This window comes from Coenobita brevimanus, chromosome 19, assembly GCF_032717465.1.
Source record: "Coenobita brevimanus isolate Jiangsu-jjx chromosome 19, ASM3271746v2, whole genome shotgun sequence".
Lineage (NCBI taxonomy): Eukaryota > Metazoa > Arthropoda > Malacostraca > Decapoda > Coenobitidae > Coenobita > Coenobita brevimanus.
The window spans coordinates 30,241,211-30,266,402 of record NC_136972.1 but is presented as its reverse complement, the minus strand read 5'-3'; the positions used below and the strand labels follow the sequence as shown (position 1 = coordinate 30,266,402).

The 25,192-nt window shown below is 39.5% G+C and overlaps 2 protein-coding genes across 2 annotated transcripts; one reads left to right on the top strand and one right to left on the bottom strand.

Annotated features, from left to right (window-relative positions):
- Positions 1-3,270: 3,270 nt before the first annotated feature.
- On the bottom strand, positions 3,271-9,703 carry rogdi (rogdi atypical leucine zipper). Its single transcript, XM_080266221.1, has 7 exons — positions 9,622-9,703; positions 7,589-7,660; positions 6,987-7,133; positions 5,950-6,107; positions 5,307-5,427; positions 3,945-4,154; positions 3,271-3,620 (listed from the first exon to the last, which is right to left on the bottom strand). Exons 1-7 carry the CDS (start codon positions 9,655-9,657, stop codon positions 3,552-3,554), a joined length of 813 nt encoding a protein of 270 aa, XP_080122347.1. The 5' UTR covers positions 9,658-9,703; the 3' UTR covers positions 3,271-3,551.
- Positions 9,704-10,326: 623 nt separating this feature from the next.
- atms (RNA polymerase II-associated factor 1-like protein antimeros) lies at positions 10,327-23,938 on the top strand. The gene is made up of 10 exons (XM_080266220.1): positions 10,327-10,426; positions 13,739-13,831; positions 14,354-14,531; positions 15,457-15,606; positions 16,855-17,102; positions 17,777-18,019; positions 19,632-19,849; positions 20,875-21,037; positions 21,889-22,242; positions 23,022-23,938. The coding sequence occupies exons 1-10, from the start codon at positions 10,359-10,361 to the stop codon at positions 23,164-23,166; spliced, it is 1,860 nt and encodes a 619-aa protein (XP_080122346.1). The 5' UTR covers positions 10,327-10,358; the 3' UTR covers positions 23,167-23,938.
- Positions 23,939-25,192: the final 1,254 nt, after the last annotated feature.

Sequence of the window (25,192 nt, the reverse complement as noted above, 5' to 3'; positions counted from 1 at the left end):
TTGAAATCTAAATAGATACTGTCCTCATTTCCCTTTTTATGAGAAAGTCTTGCATCCAACAAAACAGTTTGCCTCGAATTCCTCCTTGATGTTTGTGTGTGTTCTTACAATTAGGTAAGAACACACACAAACTTATACTCGTACACAGAACAGGCGAAACTTGGAATGTGACATCCGTAGACTTTCAGGCAGCAAAATTTCTTGGCGAATTTATAGCCGATCGAAAGTTAGGTTAGGTCACTTTGGGCAGGGTTTGGTCTGATTAGGTAAGTTTTGGTTGGGTTGGGTTCAGTTCGACTAGATATAGACGGATTAGGTTAGATTGCTTTAGAATAAGTCGGTTTTGATAGGTTTTGGGTTGGGTTTTATTTGGTTGGGTTAGGCTGGGTTAGGTTCGGTTGGATTAGGTCATTTAAGGCTTGACTGGGTTGGGTTAGGTCGGATATGGTATGATTAAGTGAGACTGGGTAGGATTATGTAGGATTAGATGCGGTTAGGCTGCTTCAGAATTGGTTAGGCTAGGTATGTGGTTACGTGAGATTGTGAGGTTAAATACAATTAGACTGGGTTAGATGAGGTTAAGTTAGATTAGGTTGGGTTAATTTGGGTTGTATTAGGTCATTCGAGGTTAAGCAGGGTTCAGTTCGAGCAAATATGTGTGTGTGTGTGTGTGTGTGTGTGTGTGAGAGAGAGAGAGAGAGAGAGCATTAGAGGATAGTTTCCCCTTGCAGAGTCGTACCATCACTATCATAGAAAGGATACACAATAATTAACCATGTGTATTTCAAGACTGGCTTGGGGACGTCCTTAGAAAATATTTTATTATTCCTTTGAAATGTTACTGGAGCACTGCAGAATTAAAAAAAAAAAAAAAAAATTACAAAGGAAGAGTTACGATTCTCTCTCTCTCTCTCTCTCTCTCTCTCTCTCACACACACACACACACACACACCAAAATAATAAAGGAACTTTATGTGACTGACCAGTCAAATGGTTTCCTATAATCCAGGAAGCTGTTTACTACTTTGGGTGGTATCCTTACAATCAGATGATGTCTGGTGGTCTAGTAGGTTAAGGTGCTCCATTTGGATGGGCACATAGGGGTTTATATCCATGGCTGGGGTTTTTTGCTCACATAGTGCCACACATGACTGAGCAAGGGTAGTTACCCTCATCTTAAATGTCAGAACAAGGTAGCCTAGCCCCAGGCTTATATGCTCCTGATGGGGCAAACAAGGATTGGAAGATAGGTAGATAGAGACAGATATGATAAAAACAAACTATTTTAAGAGAAGCAGCAGCAGCAACCAGTCCAGTTTTACACCCCTGGGATAGACTATCATGGTCCAGAGTATTTGAGGGTTTGGTACTGACCTAAACCCCAGGTAGAATTAATTGACTGAGAAACCTGCAGTCATCCATGGGAGATTAAAATTACTGCATGAAAAGTAAGTTTCTCACTCTGGTGTTTTCCAGCACTAGCTCACCATGTGTCTTGGGTTTTCAGTGCCATTAATTCCAAAATCATCGGTAGTTAGTCCATCACCGAGAACATTGTTTTGTTGTTGTGATCCAAGCTTATCTAGATGTGAACCCAGTGGCCTGTAGGAAACTGGCCATTACATTTGGGCCCTTCCACAGATCTTTTGTCAAGGCTATGTTGAAGGACTGTCAGTGATGTGAGAGTGAAGCACATGAGGAGAGAAAGTGTGTTGTGGTGTGAGGGACTGCATTACAGTTGGGGAAAAGTGGATTGTTTGTGGGTTGTGTTGGTACTGAAACAGGGGAGAGTGGTGGCCATAATGGTGGTACAGCACTATTACACAGTGAAGGAAAATACTCTTAATCAAGAAATACCTCTAAACTGTTAAATGAAACTCAAAAAAGTGATATTACCAAACTTTACTATGTAGTAATATTATTATGACATTCAGACATAACTCACAGACGAACCCTTAAAGATATATTATGAAGACATGCAGCTGGAATAAAAGAATACCTTCAACATAAGTTCAGCATACACAGGTACATGAAAATCATAGCTAGAAAAATTCCTGGAAAAATAAGTCTCACTGAATCTGTCAAGCACCTATTGGTACTATCATAGACAAAACTTTGTAAACAATCCCCTGCCAGCATTGTGTTCTGCCTTCTGTGTTTCTCATTACTCCCTAAATATCAAAGAATATCCGTCAGTCTCATACTCTTTTGTTTTATGCTTCACGCTACAAAAAAAAAAATTTCATGCAACACTTTCTCTTGCCGCAGCTGGGCAGGGATGTGTCGGCAAACTAATGATCAAGATAGTACCTACATATTTATGTAATAAATGTAACCACTGCTATAACAGAAATATAGCATACTGCATCATTCTGTAAGTAGCTAAAGAAGTAGTCAGTATATCATCTGGAGTATATAGCAACTGTTGTGGGTGATATATCAATGAACTACTATAAACAGTCACTGGACAGTAGTGTGTAAGAAGAGGAATGCTTATGTGTAGCTTTATGCCTATTGACTGCACAGTGGTCATTAATGCAGACAGTCATTATTTGCCAGTTCCAGTTTTGCCCCTGAATATGACTAGGACTTATTTTAATTTACATCCACGTTCCCAGTTTGTGTAGGATATGGCAACAGTTAAGAGTATCTGTATGGTATTCAAGCTTTTGTATAAAAAACTTTTGAGCCCAACTATACATCTATATTTATAACCAACAGCAGCAAGACAACACAGGTATATGAAGATGTTTACAGCTCCCCACATGTCGATATTACTGAATGTTAAGTTTATATTCAATTATGCCATCTACATATGAAAAGCATGCACAGTACAGTATCATCACACTGTATCACTAAACATTTATTCAGAAACAATCAAAATTAAGTAAGGAAAAGTTTATTATTATGTAAAAATCTCATAAAATGTATATTTTCATTATACTTATTGGCCACATTACTTAGTTATGATAATAATAACATATTTATATACATAACATTGTCTTCTATACAGTACTGCATATCTAACTATATATACATATCCATTTGAATGTAAGTCACCATAGTATACAATACATCATTTACACATCAATAGTATACCACCACCATAAAAATGTTCAAATACCAGTACATTTTATTTGTTGATACATCAGTCTTGTTAGCCTGTAACTGATATTAATACCAAGGTCAAGTCACTATTCTATCTATCTGTCTATTGCCAGACGCCATAATCCGGTAAGGGGTGGCCATTTGTCTTTGAGTTATTACTGACTTTGATAAAAAATTGATTTTGATATTTCGTATATGAACAAGCTTTTAATCTACAATTCCACATACTCCATCACAAATTAATAAGTTCTGCTTGTAGTGCTGTAGTTCACAGACATGACTAAAATATATAACCAGTAAGGAGGGTCCAAATGGCCTCTCATCACATACTAACAATACATCACTAAGCTTTTAGGTGAGATAAATATTACACAGATACAATTCTCAGTGACAAGATATCCACTTCAAGAATTCCACTTAACACCTCAACGTGATGCCTCGTCTCAGCAGGATATCGTTGACACACTGCATGAGTCTGGTGTGAAGTCTTTAAACTGGGAGAAGACTGAGATCTGTAACAATAAGGGATCATCATCATTATCATCATCATCATCATCATCACTGTGACCTTTTTCCTAAGATTCTTAATAAGTTTGACTATCATCATTACCATCATCATCATCATCATGATGGTCTTTTTCCTGCCTAAGAGTCACAATAAGTTTGACCTTTCATCCTCCTCATCTGCTGATGGCATTATGTAAAGCAAATTGCAGAATAATAATTTCTTATCCTCACAGCTGTTTTAAAACTGATTATCAAGAGGGACTTGTCAATATTTTTGCATTATCAGTTTTAATAATATGAGTCCAACTCTGTATTGTTACCATGTATACCTTGTCCCTGAGTTGGTGTGCCAGGTGCAATGCAGTAGTAAAGCAGACTAGGACAGGTGAGAGCCAGGGTACAGAGCACTCAGCCTGTACACTCTCAAACTTAAGGGTGCCTCCAGTGCTGGAAAGGTGGTATACTGCCAACACCAGCTTGTGGGCCTGCAGGTAGAAGCTCACCGCAATGTCTCCAGGCAGGGGTGGGGTCAGTGATTTCTGAAAAAAATGTAGAGTTGATGCTGTAATTAAAGGCACAAAGCGCCAACAACTATTTATCCCCCTTCAGCACCAATACATGGTGTTAGAAAGGGACACCTTCATGTGGCAGCACTGTTATAACTGAGCAACTCCAATGCCTGGTTAAACAGATGTCCTTCAACTCCCTCCCTGTCCCGTGAAAGGAAGATGGTGGACTACAAGAGAAAAACGACTTCAGCCTGCAGTCCACTGGGTTCACATTCAGTTGAGTTTGGGCAATAACAACATCAATCCTAATATATAATTTTTTTTCTATATATGAGAGAAGAGGGTGTGAGCTGAGGGGAGGGCAGTGAAATGGCAGGGGGACAGGGCAACATGGAGGTGATTTGTTTGTGGCCACCCCTTACGGGATTAAGGCATCTGGCAATCATCATTGTCATCGCTGTCATCATTATAACCCTTACTCCCATGTAAAATGATGGGATAAGGTAGCAAGAAATAGTTCTGATTTATTTAGAATGGCATATGGGAACAATTTCTGAGTGCATATGGGAGGTGGTGGCTGAATCGGTAGAGAGGTGGCCTGCAGTCCTAATGGATCCAAGATCGAATCCCGGACGGGGCAAGGAACAGTTTAAGGATTTTAATTTCATAAACGCAGACTTTACTGATCTACCAGAAGACCCACCGACATGTCGTACAAATGTCCCTGCTAATACCAGTACACCAGTCCTGTATGAGACAGCCCTAGCATATACAATATTCAATATGGATGGTGGGTGTCAGTGCCATAGTGGTGACATGTGGAGGTGTGTTGGAGGACTACTGGGCCTTGTGATAGGCCCTGAAGCCTTTGCCCAGAGTCGGACACACACACGCACACACAAATGTTAATGGCATGTAGGAACAACCTCTTACACATACTGGAACAATTTTTTAAGAACATAAGGCACAGATTTTCCAAGGACATATAAAATCTGACAGCATATGGAAGAGGCATAAGGTGGAGAGGTAGATCAGTTAGGAGGTAAGAGCTGGACACAGGACAGTCTAATGATGAAGTACAGGGTGACATGAAAGTGATTTACTTGTGGCCACCTCTTCCAGTATTATCTAAGGCATCTAACTATTAACTGACACACAGATTAATTGATAGAAGATACCCACCATGTTTCTGCTGGAGAGGAGGTCATCAATACTCTTCTTGCGAGGGATGAGGAGGCTACTTCGGCCCTTCTGCAGTAACTTGATCAGCTGACCCAACACATTCAAGATCTCACTGCTTGTTCTGCCATGGATGAGGGAATAATAGGAAAACATAGAGAAGATGACTGGATGGAACTAAGGAAAAGGCAGGAAGGAAAGGAAAGACCCATGAAGCAAGTGGAGTAAGAAGAGCAAAAACACTGAAAAGAGGAGAGCAGAAGCAAATACAAGGAAATATGACAATGGTACAGGCCAATCTCACAGTGCCAAAAATTAGTCATATATATATATATGCAGTATATCACAAGGGAAAGTATGATAACAGTACTCAACATGACACATGAAGGTGTGTAATGCCGTTAGTTATGCATAGAACCAATAGGGGTCACACGCAAAAGACTGTCTAGTTCAGTATTAATTAATTACTGCAATCGCTTCGGCATGACACATTCACTAAGATAGCTGCCCCTATTGCAAAGTAACATATAGTAACACTTAAGTAATTTTTTCCCTTGTTCACACTACATGAGTATAGATTTTCCATTACTGGTTTACTTACTAGAATGAATTTAGAATGGCCGTCACAACTTACTTACGTACTTACCTGAATGAGTTGTTGCAGCTGTGTCCCTGGAGAAACTGAATAGCAAGTTGGAGGAAGTTACCAGCATCCTGGATCTGCTGGATGCGCCATGGAGTGTCAGGTGTCACACTGGTACGGTGGACCTGGTTTTGGTGCTTGAACGCCTTCATGTTGATGTCCTGATAGCAAACCAAACCACAGAGTCAATGCCAAATTAAGTTATAAAAAAAAGTTTGTATGTGATTTGAGACTCTGTATATAAAGGTAAATTTTATGGCTGATTCAGTGAGGGTTTCATACATCATCATCTGTCTACAGTAGCAATCTGTCTCTAGCCAGACACTTTTCTCAAGGATGGGTGGGTCACAAACAAATCACCTCCATGTCATTCATCATCATCACAAACACCTTACTTTTTCAAGGTACGACAAAAAGTGAGATTTAATAGCCTAATCTAGAAGCCCTCATTTGCAGCCTCCCAGTACTCTAGCAGTCCACTATTCTATCCTTGGCTTCTTTAAAATCACAGGTTACAAAACTGGGTGCTGGATGTATAACTGTACCATTATACATCTTGTAATATGGATATGTAAAATTACAATAAAAAGTGAACTGTGGTCTGGAAGTTGGAAGAATAAAATAAAAAAGATGTCACAATATTGATCAGTAAATCAACATAATGTATAGCTTATGTGATGGTAATTCAACCAGGTGTGTGTAACAACAGTAAGGCCTAATTAATGACGTAACTGATGAATGAAAGTAACGTATAGTACAGTATATAACATTCTACTGTACTATGGCTCATCCACTTTAACCAGGCATAGATTTTTGTCCTCTTGCAGCTTATTTCTCATACCTCAGTGGCAGAAGACAATAATACTGTGGGTGTACATCCTTTCCGTTACATTTCCCTGTGACTCGCACCATTATCTAGTGTTAATCTATTGTTACAGCTCTGCATATGAGGTGGAGAGATGTCAATTTTAGGCCAAGTTAAGGTAGACTCAGCAGATGTGTTTATTAAGTTTATATGATTCTGATGTAATGTAACGTACAGCCTGCGTGATGGCGTCCCCAGTGATGGTAACAACACACTTGACCTGGTCCTGTGTACTGTGGGCAGTTGTGGACATGAAGAACTTCTCCTGCTTCACCGGTGTGTCATTCCCACACAGTGGTACTGGGAAATGCACACAACATTCCTGCCAATAAGTAACAAGTCAGTATCATTTACCATCATCCTAGCATTTATCGTGAGTGTTAATGAGTATGTAACGTCAACGGCCTTACATTACACAGCAATATATAATTACATTCTTTTAACAGATATTGTTCTCAGCTTAAACAAAAGTTTTGTCCAGTATATTTCAGTATTATTTGTTAATTACACCTGTTTTACTGCTTACCTCACCCCATCCTTCGATGGGAAATGAAGTTAAGATGACGACATAATGTGAAACTTATGACAGCATATTAGAACATACACCAAACCACTTAAGCATATCCATGACATTAAGTCCTATTTCCAGTTTATGAATAAATGTGATGCCTGAGTGTTGTCTCTGAAGTATTTAATTATCTAAAAATAATTACAGTTTACAAATTAATTAGGGAAATTTAATAACACTTTACACTTGCCTCCAGCATACCACCATACCTTGAGGACCTGCATGACCTGAGTGAAGACCCTGGGGACCTCCTCACTCAGTACCCAGTCCAGTTCTTGTTGCTGTAACAATCAAGAGGAAGTAAATATGAACCCTTGAAAGTTGGAGAGGTTGCTTCAAAGATAAGGAAGTGAAAATGAACCCCTGGTATAGAAATGTTACTTTAAAGGTGAGGATATAAAATTGAACTGGATTTCAGTATTGTACCTTAGTCTCAGGCTTCTACATCACTGGTTGGGGAAAAGTTTGGAATGTTAAGGAATATAACATTTTTTTGTTCATACATTTGTTTATAAAGACTCCAACATGCTTCTATGCATCAACCTTGGTTGCCTAATGGTGGCTGTCCACGCTGCTTGATGTTTAGCACATCAAAACCATTGCTCAGCTTAAGCATCAAGTGCCAGTCACGAAGGTACCGGTATTACAGATGCTACTGGTAGTTGATATTAGATCAGCTACTGTGCACTCATCATTATGCCAAAGATCTGAGACAGGCACCAGATCAGAGGCCATTATTACCAGAATAAGTTGCCAAATGGTTTCCTGTAAGCCAAGAAACCATTTACAATGCTGGGTGGTAATCATATAACCAAACCATACGTGCTCCCTACGTGTGAACAAGTGGGTTGGTGGAGGGTTAGTGCCCCTCCCCTTAAAACAAATAACTCAAAGTCAAATGGCCACCCCTTAAGGGATTATGGTGTCTGGCTATAGATAGATAGATAGATAGATAGTTAGGGATATATTAAAGAATAAATACATACATACATACATACATATATATTTATATATATAAACAAATAACTCAAAGTCAAATGGCCACCCCTTACGGGATTGTGACGTCTGGCAATAGACAGATAGATAGATAGATATATATATATACAGGCTTCATGTTTGTATTTTTAGTTAATTGTTTTCTGGGGAGGGGCACTAACCCTCTGCCAACCCATTTGTTGTCACACAGGGAACACGTGTCGGCCAGTTATAAGGTTACCACCCAGCACTGTCAATGATTTCCCAGTATATGGCGGGATACTTATTGACAGCGTTATGGAAACAACACAGGAATTAGTTGGAGAAGAACAGGGAGGTTTTAGGAAGAGAAGAGGTTGTGTAGATCAGATATTCATTCATACTGTACATCTTTAATGGAAAAGTTTCCGGAGAAGGGGAAGAAGTTGTATGTGGCCTTCATGGATTTGGAGAAAGCATATGACAGGGTGGATAGACAAGGATAGTGGAAAGTATTAAGAATATATGGTGTAAATGGGACGCTGTTGAATGCCATGAAGAGTATACACTGTATATATATATATGAGGATGCTAAGGCTGTAGTGCATGTGGACAATGAACTGAGTGAATTTTTCTGTCTGAAAGCTGGCTTGAAACAGGGATGTGCCATGTCTCCATGCTTGTTCAATCAGTAAATGGATGGGGTTATAAAAGAAATAGAGGGTAGGGCAGTGGATGTTGGAATGGCCCTAATGAGAGAGGGCAATGCGTGGAAACTCCCCGTACTGTTGTTTGCAGATGATACTGTGTTGTTAAGTGAAAATGAAAGGGAGCTGCAGGGCTTAGTGAATAAATTTGAGAGGGTGTGTAAGAAACGGAATCCAAAGGTGAATGGAGGGAAGAGTAAAGTTATGGTCTTCAAGAGAAATGGTCACTGAATATACAGTGAGGATGGATGAGGAGGAAATGGAAAATGTGAGTGCATTCAAGTACTTGGGTAGTGTGATAAATAAGGATGGAAGTTTAGAGGGTGAAATGCTTGAAAGGGTACAACAAGGAACAAAGGCTGCTGGTGAGAATTTTATACTAACAATATTTCCACTATACAAATCTGTGCATAAAGCAGGGTTATGAACGCAACATAAAGATCAGAAGGTGGAAATTACAGTACTGCAACTGAAGGTGTAGGAGTCATGGTCAAACATTGTCACTAATGGAGTATCTTGAGCTCACTACTCAGCTACGTGGTACACAGTAAAAGTGAATACTATTATAGGCGTATACTTACAAGAACATTTAATTCTCCTCTGTCTGTATCACCCATCCTATTGATTCTTCAGCAGCTGTCAATGGTTTTCTGCAATTTTTTTGGTAAATTGGTAGTATGCTTATCTCGGCGTGTTTATTTGTCAATATTGATCCAGCTCTCAAAGAGCGAAAATTTCTGTTTCAGAAATTTACACACTTATTTTGTTAATAGCTGTAACGTTTATTTTTAATAATAGAGAAACTACTTAATAGTTCATTGAGCTGGAGCCGAATATAATCAAGGTCGAGAAAGATTTGCCAGAAAAATCATGAATGTAAATACAAAATAGTATTGTTGCTTACCTCCAGTTACCTTATCGTTGATGTAAGTTCTGTAAACATTTTACATCAACTCGTAATTTACTATTTTTTAAGTAATGATATGTATGTACACGGAACGAGAAGAAAACATTTATTTCAGCATCGTCTGTAGGAAGAGAACGAGGCTAAGCGAAACAGTATTACCAAGTCGGGAGAATTAGTACATGTTCTTGCGGAGACTTTATATAAAATTGAAGTTCTTAGGGTTGAAGCTTAGGTGCATGGCAGTTTACAATTATGGAGGATCTTTTCCTTTACATAAGCCGTCAAAAAGTACACTTATTTGTTACATTTTATTCAAGGAGAGAACGCTGGTAGTTGGTATCAGTGAAGATTTGTTATTGTTTCCCGTACGCATTAGTGATATCGGAAGAGTTTACACATTTTTGCAAAAGTATGCCTCCTACAGTCAATCAGGCTCATGCGGTGGATAGAGAAAAACGACCTCGTACGGGGGAGAGAAGGTAAGGCAATGAAAGGTGTCAGCTATTTGTACAGTTCAGTAAACAAAGCTTGCAGATACAGGGATCCGTGGACCGTCCCAGCAGACAGAGTATTAGTGGGTGAACCAGAACTCTGTGCCACATTATATTGCTTCTTTTTGTTTCAGAATCACATCATCAAACTTATTACACAACTTCAGGACAGAGTTCACATCAGGGACATCACCAGGAGGTGTTCAGCTGAGCTTATCATGTTCCCCTGAATGTTTCATATTTTAATTGGATTTTATTTGTATATAATGATTAATTACCAGTTATTGTTGTTTTCCATATGATTTTCTAGTCCTTCCTATTTGCCTAAATTATGTGCTTCTTTCTCTTACGTATTGGGGTCATTGGCATCCACCAAAAGGCAGTACAACCCACTTAAGGAAGATGCCAACCAAATTTTGGTTTATTAGGTTAAATTCTATTATTGTTTTGTTGGTTATGTTAGGTTGGGTTAGGTTAGGTTAGAAGTGTGGTTTTCTGGTTTAGTGTGAAATTATTGTTTTTTCCTTCATTTCTTGTTAGAAGTCACTTGTTTTAGCAATAGCCTTGGGTAGGCCTACCTCCAAAATGAGTGATTTCTGACAAAAATAAAACTTAGATTCATTCAAATCACACTAAAATCGACCAGAAAAAATATTTTTTGTTTCAAAATCAAGTGATGTGAACTGTCAAACTGTTATTCCTTAAAAAAAAGAAAAAAAAGATGGCCTCATATTCCATCTGAGTACACCCACTACAAGATGAAGCCATTGTGCAAGTGACTGAAGTAAGGGATATTTGAAATTTGAAGATGTGCAAATGGTGTCAGTGATTTGATTGCCCTGCATTTTGGCCAGTTTTAATTATATTGGCCATGAGGTCTGAGCATGCGCAGTAGTCAGGTGATGTAATGCCTGAGAGCAGCTCGTGGCAGGGGGAAAGAGCTCCATGTAAGTTTGAAATTGATGTGAGATCGGAGATAATTAATTACCAGTGTAACATTTTAATGTTTAATATCCATTTCTGAAAACAAGTTTATAGTGGAATAGATTCAAAATAAGGTGGTCTTCAACATGATTGTGTCAGATTTCCTAGATTGGTCAATGTGATTTAGCAAAAATTGACTGAAATAATAAGAAAGTGTTTCAGAAATTAGCTGTTTTTTTCTGCCTCTCTTTATTTTATATTTCCCTCTAAAGTTTACTTAGAACAGTCAATATACTTTCAGATACAAGGGAATTAGGTCTTGGGAGGAAATACTGACGTACTTTAGAATTTGACATAAAATAATCAAACAAATTTCCTTAGTCTCATCTGAATAAGTTACCTGACTTTTTACATTCATAACTTTTAAAAATAATCGCTATTTACAGTATTCCTCATCCACAAATAAGTTACATTTCCTCTTTGAGGTTTCATTTAGTTCATTGTTGGCCATTCATTTTATTTTGCTGCTTTTTAATCATTTTTTAAGGTCAATTTTCTAGGATAAAGGAGATATGTAATACTGTACCGTATCTCTTCTTCATGATATATTTGCAGTTTTAGCACTGTGTAAAGGATAATTACCGTATATAATTTTATACTGTTAGTTGTGTGTACTGTTTTCAGGTCATTATGCAGAACATTTTTGGATGGAAGTGTCTCCGTAAGAAAAATAGTTACAGTTTATAGCCTTACATATGAACAAATTTTATTGTGCAGCTACCATATAGTGTAGTGTATTTTTTAATGTACCATACAGTACTGTAGTATTGTATTTAGTTTTGTGTATTATATTGACTGAATGTGATACAATCTTAGCTATATCACTGTTGTGCCATAGGGGATTTTTGTATAGAGTATAGTAGCTATAGTAGACCGAGGATGAGGTGGAGGGTTGGAGTTGAGAGGTATATGAGGGAGGGGGGGGTGAGTTGGGGGGAGGGTAGTCAAATGGTGGGTGACAGAGTGACTTGGAGGCGTTTTGTCTGCGGCCACCCTTTGCGGGATTAGGGCGTTGGGCTGTAGATAGATAGATAGTAGCTACGGTTATGTATGTCTGGTAAAGAGGTGATAGAAGTACTGCATATGATCTAATGTCAATGTGAAATCCCATATATATAGTTCAGTATTCATTTAATATTGTCTCTTTCAAGCCTTCCTCCACAGGAACAGATTCATATTAGAAGGCAAGTACCCATAACCATAATTTTATTAATACTTGTTCAAGAATATAGCCTTCAGTATGTACCGGTACAATAGATGTTATATTCTAATATTATTATTTTTCCTGTTTGTCAATAGTAAGCTAATATGTGCATACAGTAGTGCTCTGAGATGGGTGGAAATGATAGGCAGTCCACTCGCTTGAAATATTTTGCAGTTACTTTTGTAGTTTCTGAATATCAGGACACCATACATGGTGACATATGGAATATATTTCTAGCAGTTTGCCATTGCCTGTTGTCAAGCTCTTTACTCGTAATGTGCAAGGCTAATCAGATTGAAATATCGTTATCACAGTTTATCAGCACTGACCTTCTTGCAGATTGTGCTTTTCATTGTAGCTATACCTTATTTTGGATAAAAGTGTATGGTATGCAAGATGGTTATGGAAATAGTATTTGGACTGATATTTTGTATTTACAGTAATTTTTTATGCTGCATGTTTCCCCAGTACCATTTCTGTAATGTATATTCAGTACATAGGCTGTGGTACCATTCTGTGTTAGCACGTGGTTGAACCCTTGTCATTGTCATATTTGATATTTTACACTAGTATATGATGAGCAGTTACTGACCTCATATGTGACCTTCTTAGGGTCTAGGTTCAATTAATGTGAGCATACACCAGATATAGTAGTAGTAGTAGTAGTTTAGCACCAGTTTCTACTGAAATATGAACTCGGTGGACTGCAGGTTGATGATGTCCTTCTCCTGTAGTCTACAATTATCCTCTGAGGGCATAGGGGAGTATAGTATTTGACGGACATTTGTATAACCAGGCAGTTAGGCCTCCCACTTAAGTCGGTGCCACCGTAAGTAGCTTTCCCTCTCGAGCATCATCAGATGTAGTTGATACGTGTGCCTGTACCAACTGTAGTTGTGGTACATCAGTTTCATAGTGTTCATGTAAATATTCTTTTGTGCATGGTACTGGTATACTGTATGTTGAAGTAGGCACACCACTGATATGCTCATTTTATTTTATTGCTTATTTACCAGTAGGTCTGGCTGAAATTGTGAAAGTTTTATGCCAAGTGTAACTACTATGGAGTATCTGTATTTACTAGTTCTTATGCTTTTGTTTTTGTGTGGCAGATCAGACCTGGTGTGCCGAGTCAAGTACTGCAACACACTCCCGGACATCCCCTTTGACCCGAAGTTCATCAACTACCCTTTTGATTCAAACAGGTCAGTCTTCAGTGCGTATGAGTTGGGTGGGAGGAATAGTTGGGGTGTTTCAGTATTTTTCCTTAGTATCATATCTCAGTTAAGCATCTTCATCACCATATCTAGTATTTCAGAAAGGCGGAATGTGTAGTCACATCATAAAGTCTGTCAGTGTATGTCAGAAAAGGACTTCAGTACAAAGAGTGAGAGAAAATAATAGGCAGTACCAGTACTGTAATGTACCATTTGTTTGCTAAAACATTGGTGACTGCCAGAATGTTTTGGAGTGTTTACAGGTATATGAAGTGTAATAATATACAATACAGATACAAGAATAAGTTTATATATCATAATCTTCATCATCATCATCATCATCATCCTCACTCCATTTTACCATTTCTTTTCCCGCCTAAGGATGAAGTGAGGTGAGGTCCAGGAACAACAAAGAAGAAAGTACAAAAATGGGAAAACTCATTAGGTTGCCCAGTGAATTAGGAATTCGTGAATACAATTGCTATTGGTGTTAAATTGTTGGTGTTGCAGGTATGTAAGGTACAAGCAGACATCGCTGGAGAAGAACTACAAGTACGAAGTGTTGACGGAGCATGACCTTGGAGTGACTATCGACCTCATCAACCCTGATGCTTACACCCCCTCCCCAAGTGCACACCTCCACCCCACCGATGAGAGACTGCTGGAAGACGACATTCTCACCCCACAGGTAACCCTTGCTTGCTTGTTTCAGCTTTATCCCCATTGACCCAGCAGCAGAGAAGCATCTACTCAAGTCAGTTTTTGAAGGATTTTGACTGCTAGGATTTAGCTTACTGGAACAAAAGATTGTGATATTGGCCTGAACAAAATACCCTGGTGCATCAGCTGCAGTGAAAGAGTTAACACCATTCCGGTACAATATTATAGTCCTGTCCTCTAACACTGTTTAGTTGTTCCTGTACTCTGGCTGTTTTCAGTTCAGTTAGGGCTGAAGGAGAATTATCCTTTACCTCATTAACTTACTGGTCTCATTCATCAACTTTGCCATGCTAGTAAGGATGTTACTGAAGAGGAAGCATGGCATCTTTTTGAAACAGATGATCAGCTGATTAAGTAAGAGTGGGATGTAGTAATGTTATCCGGTATTTCCATGCCTCCTCAATCCAGGTAGGGGTGAAAGAATCGTAATGAACATGCTTCATTTTGTTTGTGCAATATGACACTCTTAGTCATTTTAGAATGAACTTTTCCAACTAAAGGGATAAAATATCACATCATTAAACTTCTTCAGTATGAGAGGCCTTTTCTAAGTTCAATAAAATTTTTTGGTAACAGCAAGAATACGGTATATATACCAGAAATATGTCACCCAGATTCAGGAGGTTAATGACCGAAACTTGCCACCTCTGTTTCTTGAATATTGAGTTTTAACAACAGATTAACACAAGAATATGGTGCTAGTCACAAAGAAGCACTAAGGAAAGGATATAGAGCCATAGCAGTAACTTTTTTTCCAGTACCAGGTAAGGTGTTTTATAAGCTACAATAGTCAGACTGTTTGGGTCAGGTTGAGGAGAATGAACTATAGTCATGATGGTAATGGAATCCTTGTGTTAGCCTGTGTTTATTCATCGTTTTTCCAACTTGACCAGGATGCCAAGCGGTCCCGTCACCACCACGTGAACGTACCATGGCTGCGGCGGACAGAGTACATCTCTACCGAGCCAACCCGCTTCCAGCCACAGACCAATGAGAAGATTGAGGCTACAGTTGGATTTGCTACCAGGAGAAAGAATGTCACCGTGAGTCATATCTTTTTACTTGAATTCTACTCTATTAGTACAGTATATTCTTTAAGCTCTTTACTTTAATTTTACTCTAAATGATGTACTTTATGTTCTTATGTATCATCAGCACAAGTGCAGCCTGACCTACTGCTTAATATGCTTTACTGCAGTAAGAACTGATTCATATAATATAAATGTTATATTGTCTGGTGTTTTTATTTCATTAATTGATATGTCATAGGCAAGGAAAACATGGTGGCTTACCCATGATTGAAGGAGATTGTTGTTAAGAATGAGGCACTTGAATGTGGTTAGCTTTGCTACTGGGGGAATTGTTAAGCACTGAGGGTGGTACAGATCTATCTATCTATCTATTGCCAGACGCCTCAATCCCGTTTGGGGTGGCCACAAACAAAACACCTCCACGTCACCCTGTCCCTCACCATTTCACTGCCCTGCTCCCAACTCACACCCCCCCTCTCTCATATACAAAAAAGAAGTGTGTGGTAATCATAGGGGTATTTGTCTTCTTAGTAGTGGTACAGATGCTAGCTTAATTTTGAGAGCCAGAAGTAATTTAATGATGTACCGAGAGCTTTTGCTCTTGCCATCAATGATGGGACTCTACATGTGGAAGAAAAACTATATGCTTCATGTATGAGAAGTGTGATGCCTTGTGGTGGTGAAATGTGGGCACACAGGTAGATGTCCAAAGATATGAGCATACTAGACTGAGAAGGTTGAGGTGAATCAATTGTACTGTTCTAAGGAACAGCTCAACAAGTATGGTATATGTAAGAGGACACCTGGACATTGAGAACAGCAGCAACATAATGCAGATAGGTAGGTTGAGATGGTTTAGATATAAGGAGAGAGTATATGAGAGAGACTGGGTGCGGGGTGAAGCACTGTACACCTGAGCATGGAAATGAAAACCCATGTGGACAGGTGAAAAAAAAAAAAAAAAAAGTGTGGGATGAGGTCATGAGAAGTAACCTCTTGATAAGGGGACTCCATTGGAATGCTGTAAATCATAGAACTTGGAAAGCAGCCATCAGGTAAAGTAGGCTAACTTGTGCTGACACTGATGAATACAACCATTCAGTATGTATGTGTATGTTTAATATTAATTGAAAAGAACTGTGTACCAGTATGGAATATTATTTTTTGTTGTGTTTCATTGACTGAGACTAAAGCAGATAAGCTTGAATATGGCATGAATAATTTGGGGGTCCTAATAATCCTTATGCTTTCTGTTTTCAGGAGGAAAATGTTTACACTGACCGCGATAGTCAGCTAGAAGCCATTGAAAAGACATTCAGGGATGTGAAGACACCATTGACCGCCCACTACAGTAAGCCTGGTGTCACTGCAGTGGAGGAACTGCCCATCTTCCCAGACTTTGCCCTGTGGAAATACCCATGTGCCCAGGTTATCTTTGACTCTGACCCTGCGCCTGTGGGTAGACCTATGCCAGCTCAGTTAGAGGAAATGTCACAGGCAATGATCAGGTCAGTATTTTTGTTTGTGTGTGTGTATGTCTCCTTCTGACTCTAGGTATAGCCTGGACAGCCCTTTCAGTGAGGACTAGCACGACAATCATTCTACTTGTCAAGGGCAAATGTTAGTATGTTTACGAAAACAAAATATAAGTCTCAGAAGTTTATTCATATTCTGTTTTGTTAGGCAGCATCACAGTGTTGCTCTAATGAGAATACTGTATTTGCATTGGAAGCCACCATATATTGATTACCTGAAGCTTTGTTGAACTGTATTTATCTGTTTCATTGTGTCTTGCTGACTCTTATCTTCATCTGGGGAACCGGGCCACCACATAGAGGGTGGCCATGACAAGAGTCTCAACTCTTTAAATTTCTTTAGTGTTGCATTTTCTTTCACCCTTTAAAATAGCTACTCACCACTCTTTTCCTAACCTAATCTTCAGTTACTTACTGTTGCTGAACTTTTCGTGCTTTGTAGATCATTCCCTGGGTATACTAATTACCTTAGTTTCAGGAACTCTTTGTTAATTGTTGTTCTTGCATTCTGTCATTATATCCATACACTTTTTTAATCTGTGTTCATGCATTCTGTTGATATAACCTTACCACCATAGCATGAATGCATAAGTACACTACAAATTGCCATATTTTAAGGAAAAATTGCAACAGTGTTATTGATGCAGGGGTGTGATGGACGAGTCAGGAGAGCAGTTTGTGGCGTACTTCCTGCCGACAGAAGAGACAGTGCGCAAGAGAAAGCGTGACATGGAAGAAGGGGTGGATTACCAAGATGAGGAAGAGTATGATTACCTTATGGCACGTGAGTACAACTGGAATGTGAAGAACAAGGCTTCAAAGGGTTATGAGGAGAACTACTTCATGGTGCTTCGTAATGATGGCGTCTATTACAATGAGCTGGAGACCAGGTGGGTGTGCCATGTCATGTATAGTATAACTGGCAAAGCTTTGATACCCAATGGGGCATAGTAAGCCTTCATTAAATATTGCCGTTGACATTCTTTTTTTACTGTGTACTTAGTCCCTAGTAAATTGCAGAAAAATTGCCTAGTAAATCCCCAGTGGTAGCCTATGTATAAAGCTGATTTACTAGTTCCCCAGTTTGCTGTACTAATTCTTTTCATTTCATTTTTAAAGGCTCCAACATACTTGCATGCATCAGCCTTGGTCACCTAATAATGTCTTTCCATGCTGCTCAATCTCTGGCAGCTTCCTTATTCAGTCCCTTATGCCTGAAGTCACACTCATTGACCTTGTAGACAGTTTTCAGTCTACCTCTTGCACCCCTATCCCTAATGTTAACACTTCTCACTTTCTACACCCAGTACTGATTATGTGGAAACTTGTAATATTTTGGAACATCTCCATCATAAAGAAGTCTGCCTGTATTGTTGTTTGACAGTTGGTTTGAAATGAACTGGTCATATTAAGACATCTTTATCATCCCGTCACTGAAGGTTAAGGAAGCAACATTTTCATCCATGTTTACCTGCCCAAGTACTAGAAAACTGATGAGAGGATCATTTTGAAAATCTGTAAATTCAGATTGATTCAGAGATGAAGTGTTTACATTTCCATGAAGTATGTCAGGGTATGAGAATTTGAATTGAGTTTTACTGAATAAGAATTGATGGTGCTTGAACTTCACCCAAGAAATAAGAAGATTGGATGTCACAGAGTCTTTAAAGGAGCTGCCAACACCATGAATTTCTTAGTGGAGCAAAAGTTTGTGCTTAAATAATTAGCTATCACTGCCTTTATATTCATGATTATGTTACATGTATAATTCTTCAGTAGTTTTTAAATGTAAGAAGTTTTTCTCTGCTTTCTTTTTTTACTGCAGTGCATTTTTCCCAACCTGACAAAGACCCCTAATTTCTTTTAGCTCATTTGATGACCAGTTGTAGGCAGCTTGAAGGTTCTTTGATACTAGTAACTAAGGAGGATTATTCCTACCTCATCATTAAGGTTCATCAGTTTTCTGGAAGTCTATCTATCTATTGCCAGACGCCATAATCCCGTAAGGGGTGGCCACTTGACTTTGAGTTACCTGTTTTACGGGGAGGGGCACTAACCCTCCACCAACCCACTTGTTGACACGTCATGGCTTAGTATTTTAGATGTGGGAGTAGCCTTATCCTTCAGGTAAAACAGACTGAGTATAGTAACCAAGGAGACTCATTCCTACCTGATAGTAACTGAGGCTTATCAAATTTTGTGCAACCACAGCTTAATATTGAAGTTGTGGAACTGGCCCGGCTCCATCAGGTGAAACAAGTCGACTGTTGTTCTCATCTGACAAAGATCCATTAATCATTTTCATCTCAGTTTGATAGCCAAGTATAGTTGGATTGGAAGGTTGATCTGACTAGTAACCAGTGAGACTTATTCCTACCTCTCAACTAAGGCTCATCAGGTTTCATGCAAGCACAACTTAGTACTATACTGAAGTTGTGAAAGTAGGCCAGTTCCCTCTGATGAAACCAAACCAACTGTAAAACACTTGTTTTGTTTACCAAGGGTGCGTCTGAGCAAGCGTCGGCTGAAGCAAGGTCAGCAGCCAAACAACTCCCGACTTGTGGTGCGTCACAGACCCCTCATTGCACAGGAGCACAAGACACAGCGCTTCAGGGAGAGGATGCTAGAACCACCTGGGGATGAGGAGGAGGAGGAGGAAGAAGAGGAGGAGGAGGAGGAAGAGGAAGAAGAGATGGAGGTGGAGCAGAATGAGAAAGAAGGTGTGTCTAGAAATTTGCCATTGTACTATCTAGTGTGGTCATTATAGTAAAGGGATGAGGAGGAGGAGGATAGGAAGAAGAGATGGTGGTGAAGTAGGGATGTGAATGAAAGTTTGTTTAAATGAGTTTCTCTGTATATTGCGGTGATTAAAGTAAGAGGATGAGGAGGAAGAAGAGATGGAGGTAGAGCAGAATGAGGAGGAAGGTGTGTCCAGATAGGTGTCATTTTATGTAGTTGTAGTTATAGTAAGTTTCGTTGGAATCTTTTATACTGTTGAGGTAATTGTTTTCCAGTTTCTTACAGTTTTGTTATGACCAAAGTAGAGTTAGGTTATTTATTGGTGTTGAAAGATAAGCAATTTATTCATCCATCTCGTGGTGGCTCAGTGGTAGAGCGCCATGTTTGGGACCGAAGAGTCTCGACATTGCACTGCATCCGAGTAAGCTGCCATGCCAGGAGGGGTAGCGCTCTCCTGTCACCTTGGTGGTTGTAGCAGCCGTGGCTCAGTGGGTTAGAGCCCTCTGACCAAAGGGTCGGAGGTTCAAGTTCACCCGAGGGTCGTTGGTAGACATCACTTCGGGAAGGGCATCCAGTCATAGAGTGCTGCACACTCCAGAACTTAAGTGGTTTAGCCAGGGGCAACGCCTTAGCCCTTATCGACAAAATGGGACACGGTGTTATTTATCTATCTATATACCTAGGCTGCTTCCCCCAAGGAAAGGGAGGTGTTATTAAAAAAAGAAAAAAAAAAGAAATCTAATCCAGACAGGGCAAAAAAGAAAAGGATGATGGCTGAATAGATAATACACTACATGTCTATATCTGTTTGTGTTTATACTTTACAAATCTGTATTATTTATGTTTGGACTCTCCAGGTCTATACAGTATTATCTATGTTTGTCTCTCCAAGTGTGTGTTATCTGTGTACTCTCCAAGCCCCTGTTAGCTGTGTTTACTCTTCAGGTCTGTACTATCTATGTTTGTACTCTCCAAGTCTATATTTGCCTGTGTGTATACTCTGCAGGTAGCGCCAAGGGTTCGGATGATGAAGGTAGTGAGCGGTCACGGTCACGCAGCAAGGAGCCAGCCCGCAGTAGGTCCGGGTCACGCTCTGGCAGCAGGTCACGTTCAAGGTCACGCTCAGGCAGCAGGTCTCATTCAAGGTCACGCAGCAGATCAAAATCAAGGTTAGTTGAAGGACAGAGAAGTCAGTAAGGCTAAGCCTGCATTTTTATTTCATGATATAAAAAGAATATATTACATAGCGACTTCTTTAATCCTTTGACCACTAGGATTTCTGCCAACTGATCAGAATTGTGTGATGTTGGCCTAAGTAAAATTTCTAGATGCTCCAGTAATAAAAGTGTTACTCAGCACAGTTATTTAAGCTTTGACCATTAGGATTGTTTGCAGTTGAACAAAATCTGATATTAACATGGATGTAATAAGGAAGTGCACAAGCTCCAGTTAATGGGATAAAATTTAAAATATAAATCATGAAAGCTTCTATGCTACTCATGGGGCAGCACAGAATTGGATGAGAGATGGAAGAAGTATTAAAGTCCATTATATTGTATCTGGACTGCTTTAGAAATACAGACATCAGAGAGAGGCACAGTTATCAATACTGTACTGAATATGATCAATTATAATGTAAACAGGCTAGGGGAAGATGGTGGCTCAGTCGGTAGAGAGGTGGCCTGCAGTCCTACCGGACCCACATTCAAATCCCCGTTGGGGCGGGAAACAGTTTAAGGATTTGAATTTCATAAAATCAGACTTTACTGATCTATCAGAAGACCTGTCGACATGTAAAAATACTCCCACTAATACCAATACACCAGTCCTGTATGAGACAGCTCTAGCATGTACTCATTGTGGATGGTGGGTGTTAGTGATGAAGTGGTGACATTTAGAGGTATATGGTATGGAGGAGGACTACTGGGCCTTGAGAGCAAGGTGTGATGCCTATGCCCAGAGTCAGACACACAAAAAAGGGGGGGGGGGACAATCTTCATCACAACTTCACTCTTTCCAGATCTCGCTCTCGCTCTGCTTCTGGATCCCGGGCCTCCCGCAGTCCCTCGCCTTCTGGGTCACGCTCCAGGTCACGCTCCAAGTCTCGCTCCAAATCACGTTCCAAGAGTCGCTCCAAGTCTCGTTCAAAATCTCGCTCCAAATCGCGTTCAAAGTCCCGATCTAAGTCTCGTTCAGCCTCGCGCTCCCGGTCCAGGTCTCGCTCCAAATCCAAGTCTCCATCCAGGTCCCGTTCTCCTTCACGCTCCCCCTCCAGGTCCAAGTCTCGCTCCAGGTCTGGCAGCCCAGCCAGTTCAAAATCAAGGTCACAATCCAGATCCAGGTCACGTAGTGGGTCCCCAGCCAGGTCTGAGAGGTAAGATTACATGGCGTATTTGAAAAGAATGAGTTTGTGTATGTGGCTTCATTCTTGTGTGTTGCCAATTTGTAGTTAGATGTGGAATGAGATTTCAGGGGACCTGTCATTCCCTGTATGCATTAGAAATTTGATTACAGTAGGATACAGTATATAGTATCATTTAGAGTCTCTTGTACACCTGTTTCAGTATTGTACAGTATGTGCAATCCTGCTTTGATGTTCGGTTCGTAAAGATTACTTAAATAACCCATATCATTCATGGATTTTTTTTTTTTTTTAATCTCCTTACCTTCAGTTATTACCTGATAAGAGGTGCACCTATAACATGCACAAACAAATGGTTTTGTGTGTGTGTGTATGTGTGTGTGTGTGTGTGTTTCCTTCTTTCTTTTTCCTTAAAATAGCTTTCAAGCATCTAGCAATAGCTTCTACCAAGGTGGACAGTTTACTTACAGTGCCCTGAAGAAAAAAGAAAGTGAAAATGCTTATTGAAGGACAACAGATTTGGGCTAGTGGTTGTTCTTTTATTATTTGATTAGGTAATGCAGTGTCTGACGTCTACTTGTGTAAGTGTTCTGACTCTTACTTCAGTTTTTCCTGGGAAGATAATATTTTAGGATACTCTTCTATTTTCTGTCTGAAAAATCAGGCGTAAGGATGGTTATTAGTTACACAATTTTGTTTCCATAATGTAAGGAATTTAGAGTCCACAGGAGATATTTGCAGAGTTTGGATTTATGACAGTTTTCCTAACATAACTGTTTTCTTTCCCACAGGTCTGCCAAGTCTGGTGCGTCAGGTCGGTACGGCCGACGCAGTGGGTCCCCAGCCCCCAGCAAGGCTTCGCGTTCTGGTTCCGGCTCAGATTCTGGTTCAGACTCAGATTCATCAGGATCTGGGTCAGGATCAGACTCAGACTAAGGTGGTCATTTTATACACTTGGGGCTATTTTTCATCAATTAGGTAGGCTTCATACCACTTGTATCCTACCACTTCTATCTTTATAATTGCACTTTGATATTCTGGGACTTAAATGATGTGTGGATGATTGTGTGGCTTATTTCACTGGGCATAATATTGATAGTTCTCCACTTTCATAGCTGCTTTCAATATTCTTTCTGGATCCTGACTTACTCCATCTTTAGGTGGGGAAAAAGGTTCAGGATAATGATGATGATATTTATGATGAGTACTCAAGATGATGTAATTAATATTCAAGAGAATGCTAATTTGTGATATACAAATTAAATCTTAAAGGAAGAGGTGATATGATATCTTTTCTAAGCCCTCTATAAAACAGCCCCAGCAGTCATTTTAGTTGGTGTGTGATGAGCTTTAGGCTGAGCTCTTTACTGATGGCAACAAAAGTTTTGTTGCCTTTACTACCTTTCTCTCCTTGAATTTTGAAGATAAATGTGGTGAATCCAAAGCAAACAACACAGGTAACGCTTACCTGTGGCCAAATATTGTAAAGTCATCGGTGTCAGTTGCTGCAGATTCATGAGGCTGATTATCAAAGTCTGTGGAGAGAGAAGCAGAAGAAATTACCGTGCATGATTTTTGTTGCTACTACTTGTTACCTGATGCCCAGTTCAGAGTTCATCCAAGGTAGTGTCACAAAGCCTCTTGGCTTCACTGACACAGCACGGTCACCATTCCCTCCTACCAATGTATTTTGTATTGGATCATCATAATGTTCTTGCACATTTTGAAAATGACATAGTCTGAACTTTGGGTTAATGTATAATAAAGACAAGCTGTGTATTATGTTATAAAGCAAAGTGTTTGTAGCTTTGGGACAGGTATGCTTCACCCACCATAATACAACCTCATGTCAGAACAATACACTTCTGTTGCTGTAAAACTGGTATCAAATTCGGATTATATGTATTGCATGAAAATCTAAAATTTTGAAGCTGCTTATTCCCTGAGAACTTTATGAAGGCCCATTGCAAATGAGATGGAAAAAGTAGGGGAGCATACAAAGTTGACTTGGAGTAGTGCTTAGGTATGTTGTAGATTCAGGGAGGTGTTTTTTCAGTTATGGTCACTGTGGGTAAACTCTGGGATTAAACTTATGACAAAAGATAAGTACCAGTAGAGATAAATAACACAACTTCACTGCTACGCTGCATAGTGTCATTATTTTAGGACAGTAGCTTAAGTGACTCAGACATGTTAGTACTCAGTGTATAGTTACTCTCGATCAAAAGTTTGCCAATATTCCCCTGGTGACTATGATGATGTAAGGTGTTTCGTGAAATATATTTATGTGATAGTAATATGAAGCACACAACAAAGGATAGGAGAAGGCAGGAGACCCTCTGATATTCAGGGAGGAATGAGAAATACAGAAGGCAAGACAGTGCTGGCTGAGGTTGTTGGCAAACTTTTGTGTGTGGTACTACTGTACAGGATCAGTCTGATTCAGCATGTTATTCATTATCAGGGCGATTATAAGGTCATTGTAGAGGTAGGGACCTATAGGAAAAATCATAATGGCTCGTGAATGTAATACAGTGACATGTATGTGCAGTACACTAGCAACTGGCTTACTAACGCTTCTTTTCTTCATGTAGATACCTTTGTAGTGTTAATTCATGCAAAGTTCAATACCCTGAATCAGATGATATATTCTTTTGATTTAGTATTCCTGCTTCTAGGTTGATTAACTTGGGGAAGACCTTTTGTTGTTAAACGATATGTAATGGTAATATCTAACCTCTCGAGTTCAAAAAAATCTCCCTAAGCTGAATACAATCATCTAGATGTAGCAAGAATGAAATAAAGTGGACATCATTGTGTTGAAGAGGTTGATATCCATCAAATAAGAGAGTGAATGACAGAAAGCAGTTGCAACTTATTTGGTATTTGGCCTACTTTTTTTTTCTTCCTCCCATATGATTTTATTTCCAGTTTAGAAGAGGTCTGTAATGGTGAAAGAGTT

Coding starts and splice junctions, on each gene's coding strand:
- rogdi (XM_080266221.1), bottom strand. CDS start 9,657: ATGGGTGATACAGACAGAGGAGAATTAAATGTTCTT. Junction 7,661..9,621: donor GAGGAGAATTAAATGTTCTT/GTAAGTATACGC, acceptor TGATTGTTACAG/CAACAAGAACTGGACTGGGT. Junction 4,155..5,306: donor TCCTCTCCAGCAGAAACATG/GTGGGTATCTTC, acceptor CATTTTTTTCAG/AAATCACTGACCCCACCCCT.
- atms (XM_080266220.1), top strand. CDS start 10,359: ATGCCTCCTACAGTCAATCAGGCTCATGCGGTGGATAGAGAAAAACGA. Junction 18,020..19,631: donor TACAATGAGCTGGAGACCAG/GTGGGTGTGCCA, acceptor TTGTTTACCAAG/GGTGCGTCTGAGCAAGCGTC. Junction 21,038..21,888: donor CGCAGCAGATCAAAATCAAG/GTTAGTTGAAGG, acceptor CACTCTTTCCAG/ATCTCGCTCTCGCTCTGCTT.